Consider the following 12,758-nt stretch of genomic DNA (forward strand, 5'->3'; position numbering starts at 1 on the left):
TATGTGGACAGATACACAAATATCAGCTAAATGCATGCACTTTAGGAATTCATTAGCCAGAAGGAAATTACTAGTTTTCTGAAGGAACTTTGTATGACTGCTGTAACACCTAATGCTGCGCTCAGAGGAAACTCACCACTATCGTGACTAGGCAGCAGCACTAGACTACCAATGATTTGTGATTAAATGAGGTAGTGCCTGCTTCCCTCTACTCCTATCACCAAAGCATGTCCAGTGATTTGGGGTCCAGAGTCAGCACTGCCTGGGTGGGGCTCTTAGAGCTGAGGCTTAAGTGCCTATGCTCACAGGACTATCTCTCCCACACTCACCCGCCAACTGGTCCTCATCCCTCGGCTCCCTGTTCATCCATTCTTGGACAAAGTCCATCCTGCCCCAGTTTAGTTTTTGCTACATGATGCCTTGGGGGACCTGGTGATGCTTGGCAGGTCCAGCAGACACCTCACCTCCCAGGAGACTGGGGATAAAGTCTGCACAGACAGCTCTCTTCCAAGACATCTGAAAAATCCACCGTCTTACAACACATCCTCGGAAACACTTTCTCCAGTCATTGTGTGTGACCACTGGGGATTGTCAGTCCTTCCCCATCTTGAAATGAGCCCAGCGTTTTTATTTTAAACTTTCAGCCTACCCATAATTTCCTGTATCCACTCTTCCCTGCACAGGGAGGAGTAAATACATATAAAAAGGACAGACTTTACCAACAGACACAGGGAATCTCTGCTCGTTATCTGTCAATAGTCCCCTGCCCTTTAAAATGATCCTGTTAATTTGTCATAGCCCAAAAGAAAACTAATATATATTTGATCTATTCCATCCTGTTGTATTCAGAAACTCTCAGAACACTTTTTAAATAAGAATATTATAAAGAAAAATGTGTGCAGTGCAGGCACGTATCAGTGGGTTTCAACATGAGAACTGGGGAAGAGGATCTGAGATCCTTCCCTGGCCACATTAGGTACTTCTTTATTTTTTATTTATTTGGCTGCACCAGGTCTTAGCTGTGGCATGCAGGAACTATAGCTGAATCATTAGAAGTCTTAGTTGCAGCTTGTGGGACCTAGTTCCCTGACCAGGGATTGAACCTGGGTCCCCTGCAGTGGGAGTTCAAGTCTCAGCCACTGGACTACCAGGGAAGTTCCCACATTAGGTATTTCTTAAAGACCGTAGGTTCACAGAGATATTTCTACTCTTACTTTACCATTACGAAATCCATTTCATTCTAACTTCAAAAAGTTTCTGTCTACATATCATTCCTATTTGGATGTTTAAACTCCTCATTGAAACTATAATTATCCCCAACCCCATCATTGTATGTGTCTTTTCAACCCTAATGATTTCTACTAGATTGACTCACATGTAAAAACAACAAATAAGTACACTAAAGTAGTTGAAAAATACTTAAAAATTAGAAAGCTCAATATTGAAAGATGAAAAAGTATTAAAACTCACGTTAGCTTAAATGTTTATCACACAGAATGTATTGTAATTTTACTTTCCTGACTTTAATGGAAGCAAATTAATCACTGCTTTCAAAAATCTACTTCTTGACTTATTTCATTTTCACTGCAAGACTTTCAATGCTTCAAAATCTCTTCCAATGAAGTGGCAATCCTTTAAAGGTCTTTAAAAGATATTTAAAAGATAACAAAGACATTTGGAATCTAACACTGACATTATAAAATTCTTTATTTTTATTTCTATTTTAATTTTTTTTAGTTTTTATTTTTACTTTATTTTACTTTACAATACTGTATTGGTTTTGCCATACATTGACATGAATCTGCCACAGGTGTACATGCGTTCCCAAACATGAACCCCCCTCCCACCTCCCTCCCCACAACATCCCTCTGGGTCATCCCCGTGCACCAGCCCCAAGCATGCTGTATCCTGCATCGGACAGAGACTGGCAATTCGATTCTTACATGATAGTATACATGTTTCAATGCCATTCTCCCAAATCATCCCACCCTCTCCCTCTCCCTCCAAGTCCAAAAGTCCGCTATACACATCTGAATTAAAAAAAAAAAAACTCCCTGTGTGCATGTGCATCATGCCTCAAACCAATGAATAAGCAATGGCAGTATGACCCCAGAGGAGCGATAAGGGCGTGGAGAGACGCCACGAGGGTGGTGCACAAGCTGTGCTGGAAGTGCCAGTGGAGCAAAGGCACAGGACCTTCTGGCACTGAAACACCTAAGAACAGGGGAGCAGCAGTCCACTGGAGGAGACTGACACTAGCAACAACTTTCTCAGACTGAATCAAGGGCCTAAACGTGAAACATACGACTGCACACTCTCTAGGAGAAAACACAGATCTTTTGTGATCTTGGGTTAGGCAAAGATTCATCAGACAAGACACCAAAAGCAAAATTCATAACAGTAAGACTGATACCCTGGACTTCATCAAAATTAATAACATCTACTCCCTGAAGTAAACTATTATGACTGAAAAGACAGACCAGAGATGGGAAGAAAATATTTCCAAATCATATGTTTGATTAAAACACTTATAACCAAAATATGTGAAGAGCTCTTAGAATTCAGGATTAGGATGAAAAAACACCCTCAATTGGGCAACAGATTCACACATACACTTCACCAAGACATACAGGTGGCAAATAGCACACGAAAAGACGCTAAAGATCATGTAGTCATTAGAGAAATGCAAATTACAACCACAGTGAGATACCACTACCACTAAAATTAAAACTCAGATCATACGAAGTGCTGATGAGAATGTGGTGTAACCGGAACTCTCACACTGCTAGCAGGAATGTAAAATGGTACAAACACTTTGTTAAACATATGTCTTTATATGATGCAGCCACTTCATTCTCAAAGATTGGAAAACACGTGTCCACACAAAGACGTGCATGCAAATGTTTACCGCAGCTTTACTTATAGCCAAATACTATTAATAGAAACAACCCAAAGGCTCATCATCAAATGATAAACTATGGTATCTCCATGCAATGGAATACAGTACATCTCAGAAGTTAAAAGGAATGAACTATTAATATCTGCACCAACACAGATGAATCTCAAAATAATTATACTGAGTGAAGGAAGCCAAACAGAACGGGAATATACTGCATGATTCTATTTCTATAAGACTCTAAAAAATCAAGCTATAGGGCCAAAAAGCAGATTGGTGTTTGCAGATCGGGGGACTAAGGGGTGAGCTGGAGAAGGGTGGGAGGGGTCAGGAGGAAATTCCTGGGAGTGATGGCTATGTTCATCATTGTGATGGTATCCATGGCTGCACAGGTGTAGACCTGTGATTAAATTTATCAAATAATATATATTAAGCATGTACAATTTGTTGTATGTCAAATAGTCCAAAAAAAGTTTTTCTTTAATAAAGTAAAAAAAAACCCAGCAGGTAGCCTGGAAATGGTTGAATGACAGATCAGCGGGGTGGAGGTTGTGGTTAGACAGAGACGTGTGTCATGACAAGGGTCGGAAGAGAATCAGGAAGCCACAGAGGATGAGGGGGTGAAGGGGCTGATGGGTAACTTACCAGGAAGGAAAAGGACTGGGAGAGAGTGAAGCCATTTAAAAAGAAAGCAAGAGGGCAAAAGATCAGAGGACACACCAGCAACAAGGAGGGACAATGTAGCATCGTCAAGAGACAGAGGCTTCCGTAGAGGGGGTGATGGATGAGGTCTAGACTTGGACTTGCAGGAAAAAAAAAAAAAAGGCCATAATCTCATCCCCATCCTCTGAGGGAGACAGAGAATAGTCAGAGAAAAGCGGGGTTTCAGCAGTCTAGGAGACCGCAGGGCTGTTCCTTAACCCAAGAAGAGGGCTTCCAGAGAGCAGAGGGGTGATGGGTGAAAGACTCTGGGAGGGCACCACGTGAGCTGACATGGCATCAGGCCCAGCTAGCCCTTGGCGGGCAGGCCACACACAGGTCCCCAGAGTTGGCTCAGCCTGGCCACGATGCACCCTAAGAGGGTCCTGGGTGAAGTATACAGGGAGCCCCTGATCGCTCGGGAAGAATGGGCTCTGGGGTGGCCTGACTGGGGTTGGGGGAACCAGGAAGGCTTGTCAGACTCAGACTCCTGAGGAGTGAGCCATAGAAACTATGAGAGATGAGCCTCAGAGGGTGTGTTCCCAATCCCAGGCAAATGTGAGGCCACTGGGTAGCCCGGGGGCATGACCAACACAGGGATACTCTTAAAAAGTCATCAGCCGATTTGCAGTTTAGTTATGTACCTGGTTTTTATACTATCTACAAGAAAAATTTAGTTGAACAAACTAGATTCAGTGACTCATATATAAAATCCCTGCATGAATTTTGGCCATGTGTGAACACTCACTGATTGAGCCTACACCTTTAAAGCCCAAAGTGTATTTTTTAAAATATTTATTTATTTTTGGCTGTGCCAGGTCTTCATTATGGTGAGCAAGAGGTATAGAGAGGTGTAAAAAATATGCTACATATATATATATGTAGAATTACAAATTCACAATCACTTATTGGCAATTTTACTAGACGAAATATACATTAATTAAAATTTTTTGTAATTGTTCTTACCTATACTCTGGTAATGCCATCGAAAGAAAATTCGTTCAGGTAGAAACTGCAATATTTTCTATTAAAAAAAAACACAAAAATTAATAAGATGCAAAGAGAAAATAAACAACAAATGAATGAAGTTATACATTCTCATGACAGCCCATAGTACATGCTATAGATCTATATATCTCTATATAGAGGGTTTCCCTGATAGCTCAAGTGGTAAAGAATCCATCTGTGATGCAGGAGATGCAAGGGACGTCGGTTGGATCTCTGGGTCGGAAAGATCCCCTGGAGAAGGAAATGGCAACCTGCTCCAATATTCTTGCCTGGGAAATCCCTTGGACAGAGGAGCCTGGTGGGCCACAGTCCATGGGGTTGCAAAGAGTCAGACATGAGTGAGCAGGCAAGCATGCAACATCTCTATACAGATGCACTTCAGAAAAGAAAAAAAAAGTTTGTAATAGCATAAATTTCACTTTATCTTGGACCCCTATGAAACAGTCTCTTTCACTTGCCCCAAGCAAGCTTCCTTCCCTGAATGTTTTAAAGAGATTACTACCCCAACTTTAATTCTCCCTAAAAGAAAGAAAAGGGAAGAAAATAACTGAAGGGATCTCTGTAATTATATCACAGCCATTGCTTAAATAGAACAAAAATAACCTGTCAAATGCCAGATTCTCTAGGTTTTCTCTTTTTCATCTTCCACTTCCCATTTCCATTAAAATCATCACCTGTCTCCAGACAAGAAACAGAGTTGGGAAGAAAGATGAACAGAGAGGATGAGACCTTACTCCATGGAATAAGGAAATGAAACTGGTGGCAAGGATTTCTTGAAATTAAGAGCTAAAAATTAGTTTTAGGATAGCAGTTATGACCCTCTCTCCTCCCACCATCCCTGGTAGATATAACAAAGAACCTTTACTTCTTCTGATTCTGATTTAATTTTTATTAAATGAAAGATTCTTTAAATTCTATAGTACCTCACAATTTTCAAAAGTTTCACACACAGGATTTCATATAATCCCATAATAACTCTTCCCCCCCACCAGCAACCTCAACTCCCATATTGCAACCTCCCCTCTTCCCTTTCCCCACTGGTAACCACTAATTTGTTCAATATATCTATGAGTCTGCTTCTTTTTTCATTCACTAGCTTATTCTATTTTTTAGATTTCACATATAAGTGATGTCACACAGTATGTGCCTTGTCTGACTTATTTCACTTAGCATAATGTTCCCCAAGTTCATCCATGTTGCTGCAAATAGCAATATTTCATTCTTTTTATGGCTGAGTAGTATTCCACTGTGTTTGATAGGAGGGTGTGTGTGTATATATATACATATATACACCTTCTTTACCTACCATCTGTCAGTGGACATTTAGGTTGCTTCCATACATTGGCAACTATAAACAGTGCTGTTACCTTTTGTGATTCTTTAACTCATACTTTCTCTTTTACTGAAAAATTTACTGCAGTGTGCGTGGATGTGTGCCCAGTCATGTCTGACTTTTTGCGACCCCATGGACCATAGCCTGCCAGGTTCCTCTGTCCATGGAATTCTCCAGGCAAGAACACTGGAGTGGGCTGCCACTTCCTACTCCATCTACAGAGGCTAGGTTCAGTATGTTTGATAACAAATGAATAATGATCCTTGTAGGCTGAGTTCTCTGGGGAACTGACCCTGTGTGCAATTAAGAGTGCCAATGGTTTACTGGGGCCTGGAAAATCCCATGGATGGAGGAGCCTGGTAGGCTGCAGTCCATGGGGTCGCGAAGAGTCGGACATGACTGGGCGACTTCCCTTTCACTTTTCACTTTCATGCATTGGAGAAGGAAATGGCAACCCACTCCAGTGTTCTTGCCTGGAGAATCCCAGGGATGAGGGAGCCTGGTGGGCTGCCGTCTATGGGGTCACACAGAGTTGGACACGACTGAAGTGACTTAGCAGCAGCAGCAGCCTCTGTGAAGGAGAAACGAGGAAACAGAGGAGCCCCAGACCCCCACTCAGAGTGTACGGCCCCACAGGAGTCCGCGAGCAGATAGTCTGTTGGAGGAGCCCCTGTGCCTGAGGACGGCCAGGCCCCCACACTGCAGCCTCAGTGGGTCACTGGCTGGGGACGTGATGGGAAGAGTGTGGTGGTGGCCGGAAGCTGAGGACGGCAGCCTTGCAGTGAGGCTGGAGGGGACGTGAGCTGTGCGTCTGTCTGCTACAGCCATCTTCTAGTGACTACTCAGAACATTCTCATCGTATCGAGAGGCTGACGTCCTAACAGAAATGACCCTACTACTTCTGCTGGCTTTGTTTCTCATCAGCTGCCTGAGGCCTCACAAGGAGGGGAGCCCAGCATCATCTCCTCCTTCCATCTAGTTCTCTCTCCCCAGCTGAGGGAACAGCAGCAACTGGGTGTCCTCTTGGGTCAGGCTTTCTCCTCCAAGGGGATTTGGCATCCCACCTACATTCCTGACCAGGGATCAAACCCGTGCTCCTTTCACTGGAAATGCAGAGTCTTAGCCACTGGGCCACCAGGGAAGTCCCTCCAGGATTCTCTTCTGGTCCCATCTTGCCACTTAATCTAAAAATTTCGTACAGCAGATGCAGAGAAAATTAGTCTCAAGAGTCAGGGTAGAGCTTATCTCAGACAAGACGAATGCCTGGCATGCCCACGGGCTCCTCAGATCTTCTCTGTCGTCGGGAAACCATCTGGTACTGAATTGTGCTTTTCAACCTTTCAAAATACAGATAGATGGCTCTTCTTGATTTAGGTTTCCTTTCTTAGTAGGCAATAAAGAAAAAAATGTCTTCTTTTTGTTGCTGCTGTTAACTTTATTTTTTCCCCTTTATGTTTTTAAATTTTAATTGGAGGATAATTGCTTTCAATATTGTGTTGGCTTCTGCCATACATCAAAATATAAAGAAAGGCAGAGACTATAGCAAAACGGTAGGCGAGGAGTGCTAGGATGCTGTTGGTGGGCCACAAGTAGCCTCCAACTTGTTCCGAGGTCAGGCCTGACAACATCACCACTTCCAGATAAAAGTTTTCAGATTTCAGATGGACTTTAAAGATACTCAAAAATCAACTCAGTAACATTTGAATAAGAAATACCATGCCAAATATCTGAGCTACTAAGAATATTCCCAAACAGACATAATATTACACAACTCAAAGCTGAAATCACCCACAGAGAGGCTTTTTGCACTCAAATATATAGCAAGAGTCATTGTTTATGCATTGAAGCCTACAAGGTCAATAAAAACAAAGCTCCACACAACTATCTGTGCCTAAATGCTAAGCCTGTCCCTCAGAAAGCCCCAGATGAAGCCTACCTCTGTGGAGGCCAATACAACACGGCATTGCTGCTGCAGCCTATATTCTAAGCTACACAACTGTGGATGCCACAGAAGCTATTGACATCTTGTTTTCAGTTTCACTGGAGAGTAAAATTTTTAAAAATGCAGGAAAGCCACACAGTGTGAATAAATATTACTTTTCTGAAAGGCACATGGCTGTAGTTAATGCTTGGTGCTCAGCTGCATCTGTATGGTAATCCAACACAGCACACTCGAAATAGAAATTAGGTCTTACTACTGATCGGCACCTCGGGGAATCCGTCATTCTTTTAAGTGATTATCCATAGCCCTTTTTTCTTCAGAACCTACTGCATGACTAGGAATAATGCGAAATGGAAGCTGCAGTTTATACAAGATGCTATCGTGTACTTTAAAACTGCTGATCTTCATTTAATTTGTATGGGAAACTTCTTTTTTTTTTCTTTCAAATCATTCCTAGATGATTGCAATGTATCCCAGTAGATTCACACCTGATTTTGATTCCACTTAGAAAAGGAGGTCAGTGAAGAAGGAGGAAATATCACATACTCACTGATGCGATAACGTGACCAGTTAACTGGTTAACAATGACCAGTTAAACCTGCTCTGTGCACACAAACAGAACATGGGAGCAACTCTCCCTGAAACCAGCCACGAGGCCCAGGGTGCAAGGTGAAGAAAACACTGACCAGAAATCACCAAGTTCATTGTGGAGGAACAGAAGTCTTATTTAGTCACTTGGCCTTTTGAGTTCAGAAAACTTAGGATGAGACAGGGCAGGTGGCTTTATAGGACATATCCTGTGAATGCCACATGTGCTTTGGTCTCAACAGGACCCCGTGGGCAGGAGCCAGATGGCCTGGACAGTCCCAGGGTGACCTATGGAGACAGTGCCGTGTTCTTCAACCACCCAGGGCCTGGTCGCTCATCTCTCACTAAAAATGACTATCCAGTGCAGACAAAACAGTCTCATCGAATTTTGGGTGTCAACATTTGGGACTTCGAAATGGAGCTAAGAGAAATGGAGCTAAAATTAGGAACAGAATCTTAAAAATAAGGTACCTACATTTTGAGTTTAAAAAGTCATGCTTTTCTTCTTATCCATGTACCCTTCTAGCTAGTCACTCGCCCTGCTGTTGACTTAGCCAGGAAAGCACAGCTCTGTCTTCTTACAGCCTTTTCAGTCTTTAAGACCCACCTCAAACATCACCTCTTGAGAAGGGCTCACCTCAACCACCCCTCCACCCCATCCCTCCCCAACACAACAGGCACCAGCCGCTCCTCCAGCAGCTGCTGCGTTCCTAGAGAGAAGACCTCCTATGAGCCATCTTAGGGACCCCTATGAGCGACTTAGCACGCACATAAAACAGATACAAAGAAATGCCCAAGTTTAAGTAGGTGCTCATACTCAGACATCGCAGAAACTCAGAACTCTGACAGCAGGTGTTTGACAAAGAGGATAGAACTGGCTTTCCCAACATTATGCGTGCGCATGCATGCTAAGTCACTTCAGTCGTGTCCCACTCTGTTACGACCCCATGGACTGTAGCCCGCCAGGTTCCTCTGTCCATGGGATTCTCCAGGCAAGAATACTGGAGGGGTTGCTGTGCCCTCCTCCAGGGGATCTTCCTGACCCAGGAATAGAACCCATTCCTCTTACATCTCCTGCACTGGCAGTCGGGTTCTTCACCACTAGGGCTGCCTGGGAGGCCCCTGCCCAGTTTCACAGTAAATCTTAATGCTTGATTACATTATCACTCAAAAGGCAATACTTTCTTTGGCTAATGAGAAAAAGAAAAAAATATTGCCAAACACTTAAAATACAAGGCAAAAACACCTAAAGGAAATAGGGAATGCATTAAAAAAAGAGGAGGGGATCTGATTTCTCCCTCCTGTATTTTAGAAATTACTCAATATAAAAATATGGGAAAATCTCTTTAAGCAATGAAAACTCAGAAAGGGTAAAGGACCCCATCTACAAGCAAAACACTCAAAGGAATTACTGCTTAATGCACAGATGAACGTGTGAAGAGGCGTAGGGGTTGCGGCCCCCTCCTGAGGAAGCAGGATATCCATAGAATATGCAGCAAAGGAGGGGCCATCCTCAAAAGAAATGGATTCTTCCTTCTGAAATAGATTTGCTGAAAGAATAGGGTACTTTTTAAAGCAATTTTCACTCACAGTCTTAAGAGGCCCACGAGGACACTGAGTCTTTTTTAAGATCTACATAAATAAAAACAGTAGATGCCCAAGTGATGTTTGAAATCAGAAAATACTGCATGGAGATGAAAACCCAGAAAGCATGAACCTGGAGTCACCACAGAGCTTCCCACATGACCTCGTGCATCCCGAGATCTCCCCAGCACTAAGCAAGCTGAACAGAGAGATAAGGGTCCAGATGTAGCACATTCAAAGCTGCAAATTCAACATGTAATTAAAAGTCCTACAGAAAATCTGAGAAAAACAAATGGATTATCCACAAAGGAACAAAACTCAGGTTGACCTTGGTCTTTCTGCAACATTAAGCTCCAGAAGGCAGCATGGTCAGCTGCTCACAGCAGGACACAGGCATACAGGAGGACAGATGTCCCACAGCAAGCCGGGTCTTGCACGCGAATCTGGCATGCAACGCAGATGACTAGAGTAGGTGGCACCAGTGGTAAAGAACCCGCCATCAATGCAGAAGACGTAAGGGATGCGGGTTTGATCCCTGGATCAGGAAGATCCCCTGGAAGAGGGCTCGGCAACCCACTCCCATATTCTGGCCTAGAGAATCCCATGGACAGAGGAGCTTGGCAGGCTACAGTCTATGGGGTTGCAAAGAGTCAAACATGACTGAATTGACTTAGCAGTCACTCTCACACACACACACACACACACACACACACACACACACAGTACAATACAGCTCTTTTGCAAAGCAAACAAAATTCAGAGTATTGAGAAAAAAAGATTATTTGAAAAGCGTAGAGCCAGCTATATTTGTCTGAAGTTTTTGTTGCTGTTTTTAAAAAAAGGTATTCTAGAGCTGGGAGTTTTTCAGCCACATACCTCACCTCCTCAACAAACTAAATGATTCATATTCCAGCAAATACAGAGATTAGTTTTAAATAATCCAAAAACAAGGGTGTAGGTGCATAAACACCATCAACAACAATCTGTATTTTATAGAACTGGAATTAATACGGGCATAAAAATAGAGCAAATCCTCAAAACCATTTACATAAGAGAAATAAACGCTAAAAATATTACAATAAAATAATCTGGACATAAAATACTTAAAATGGCTAAAAAGCAAGATGGGCAAAAGATATATGGGGGTAAAGTAAAAGTAACACCAATCACTGCTTTATTCTCAGTCAGTTGTCAGTCATGTCAGTTGCCCAGTTGTGTCCGACTCTGCGACCCCATGGACTGTAATCCACCAGGCTCCTCTCCATGGGATTATTCAGGTAAGAATACTGGAGTGGGTTGCCAGGCCCTCCTCCAGGGGACCTTCCTGATCCAGGGACCAAACCTGGGCCTCCTGCACCTCAGACAGATTCCTTACCGTCTGAGCCACCAGGGATAATAAAAAGAGAAAAGGTTCAAATAGCAATTTTTAAAGACAATGATAGAAATGATAGAAAATCCAAAGGATATCTCCCAAATCCCAAAGCATAAAGTAAGAGTCAGTAGCCCTCCCCCAAAAAACAAAAGTAGATGAAAAAACTTAATGCTAATTATCACACACAAAAATAATAAATATAAATAAGTTAAATTCCTCTACCAAAGACCAAGTCACTCAGTACTGGTTTCCAAACACACAAAGACGAACAGCAAGAAATACAGAAAGTGGCATAGTAGCACATAATTCGACCCACAAGATGTGGTTTTGCTCTGAGTAACCCACTGGCTGGAACACCCCCAAGAGGAGTCTTCTTTACACCCGAGGTTCTGATGCAGGAAACCTCAGTCACAACCAAACCTGCCACCCCTTCTTCAATTCAAGCTTCTATTTCCTGGCTAGAAACTGCATTTTTCAGATCTCTTCAAGTTTGATACCAACACAACCAGCTGTTTTTTCTGTGCCATTTTTCACAGAACAAGAAGAAAAAAATTTTTTTACATCCAGAGAGTTTCCAGGTAGAGAAATAACCACTCCTCCAGGAGTTGCTAGCACGGGGTTCCTGTACCCCCAGAACCTACAAGGATTTAAACGCATTTAAACACCCACTTCTGCACAGTTAGAAGGCATTGCAGACCCGCAGTCAGCTCATGGCGAGCTCCTCTGCCAAGTTCACCCAGGGAACACCAGGTCTGCAGGAGCAGCTGATGCCAGCAGGCTTTTCAACCTGTCCCGCATGGCGAGCATCTCACACGCCGGGTGTCACTGTGGCAGCCACCACCCTGCATCCAAGCAAAACACGCCACAGAAAACCGATCATCGTAGGACAGCAAACACACGTACAACCGTCTCCTAAACTGACACATGAAGAAACCAACTTGTCCAAACTGTGCTCACCTATGAATTCCAATCAATTTAACGGGAGAGAAAAGGGTCTTTACGTATCTCCTGCTGTTCAAACAGTAAACACAACGTGCTCGAGTTTTAGTGTGAGGTTTCCTTATATGTGGTCCTGACGCAGACTCTACCCTCTGCCCTTGCGGGGCTCTTAGGAGCATCTGTGGGTGCTGCCTCCGGTGGACCCACTCCTGGAGGTATCAGCCACCCAGGGCCACGGTGCAGCCACAGGAGAGAGGCCGAGGCACCCCAGCTGTGGCAGAGGGCCACTGGAGTGTAATTTCACACGGCCGCAGGCTTCTCTATCAGCTTCAGTATCCCCTTCCTCCCAGGTAAACTGAGTAATTTAGTATATCCTGTTGGGTCAGTCCCAAGTTTC

At 43.4% G+C, this 12,758-nt stretch overlaps 1 protein-coding gene across 3 annotated transcripts in view; it reads right to left on the minus strand.

Annotated features, from left to right (window-relative positions):
- Window positions 1-12,758, minus strand: part of RALGAPA2 (Ral GTPase activating protein catalytic alpha subunit 2) — a 269,854-nt gene that overhangs the window by 220,238 nt on the left and 36,858 nt on the right. For all 3 annotated transcript variants that reach the window (XM_018057261.1, XM_018057259.1, XM_018057260.1), the window contains exon 4: window positions 4,562-4,619. In XM_018057261.1, coding sequence (XP_017912750.1) covers window positions 4,562-4,619 — 58 coding nt within the window. The remainder of the gene's footprint in view (window positions 1-4,561; window positions 4,620-12,758) is intronic.

The sequence above is a fragment of the Capra hircus genome, chromosome 13, assembly GCF_001704415.2.
Source record: "Capra hircus breed San Clemente chromosome 13, ASM170441v1, whole genome shotgun sequence".
Classification (NCBI taxonomy): domain Eukaryota; kingdom Metazoa; phylum Chordata; class Mammalia; order Artiodactyla; family Bovidae; genus Capra; species Capra hircus.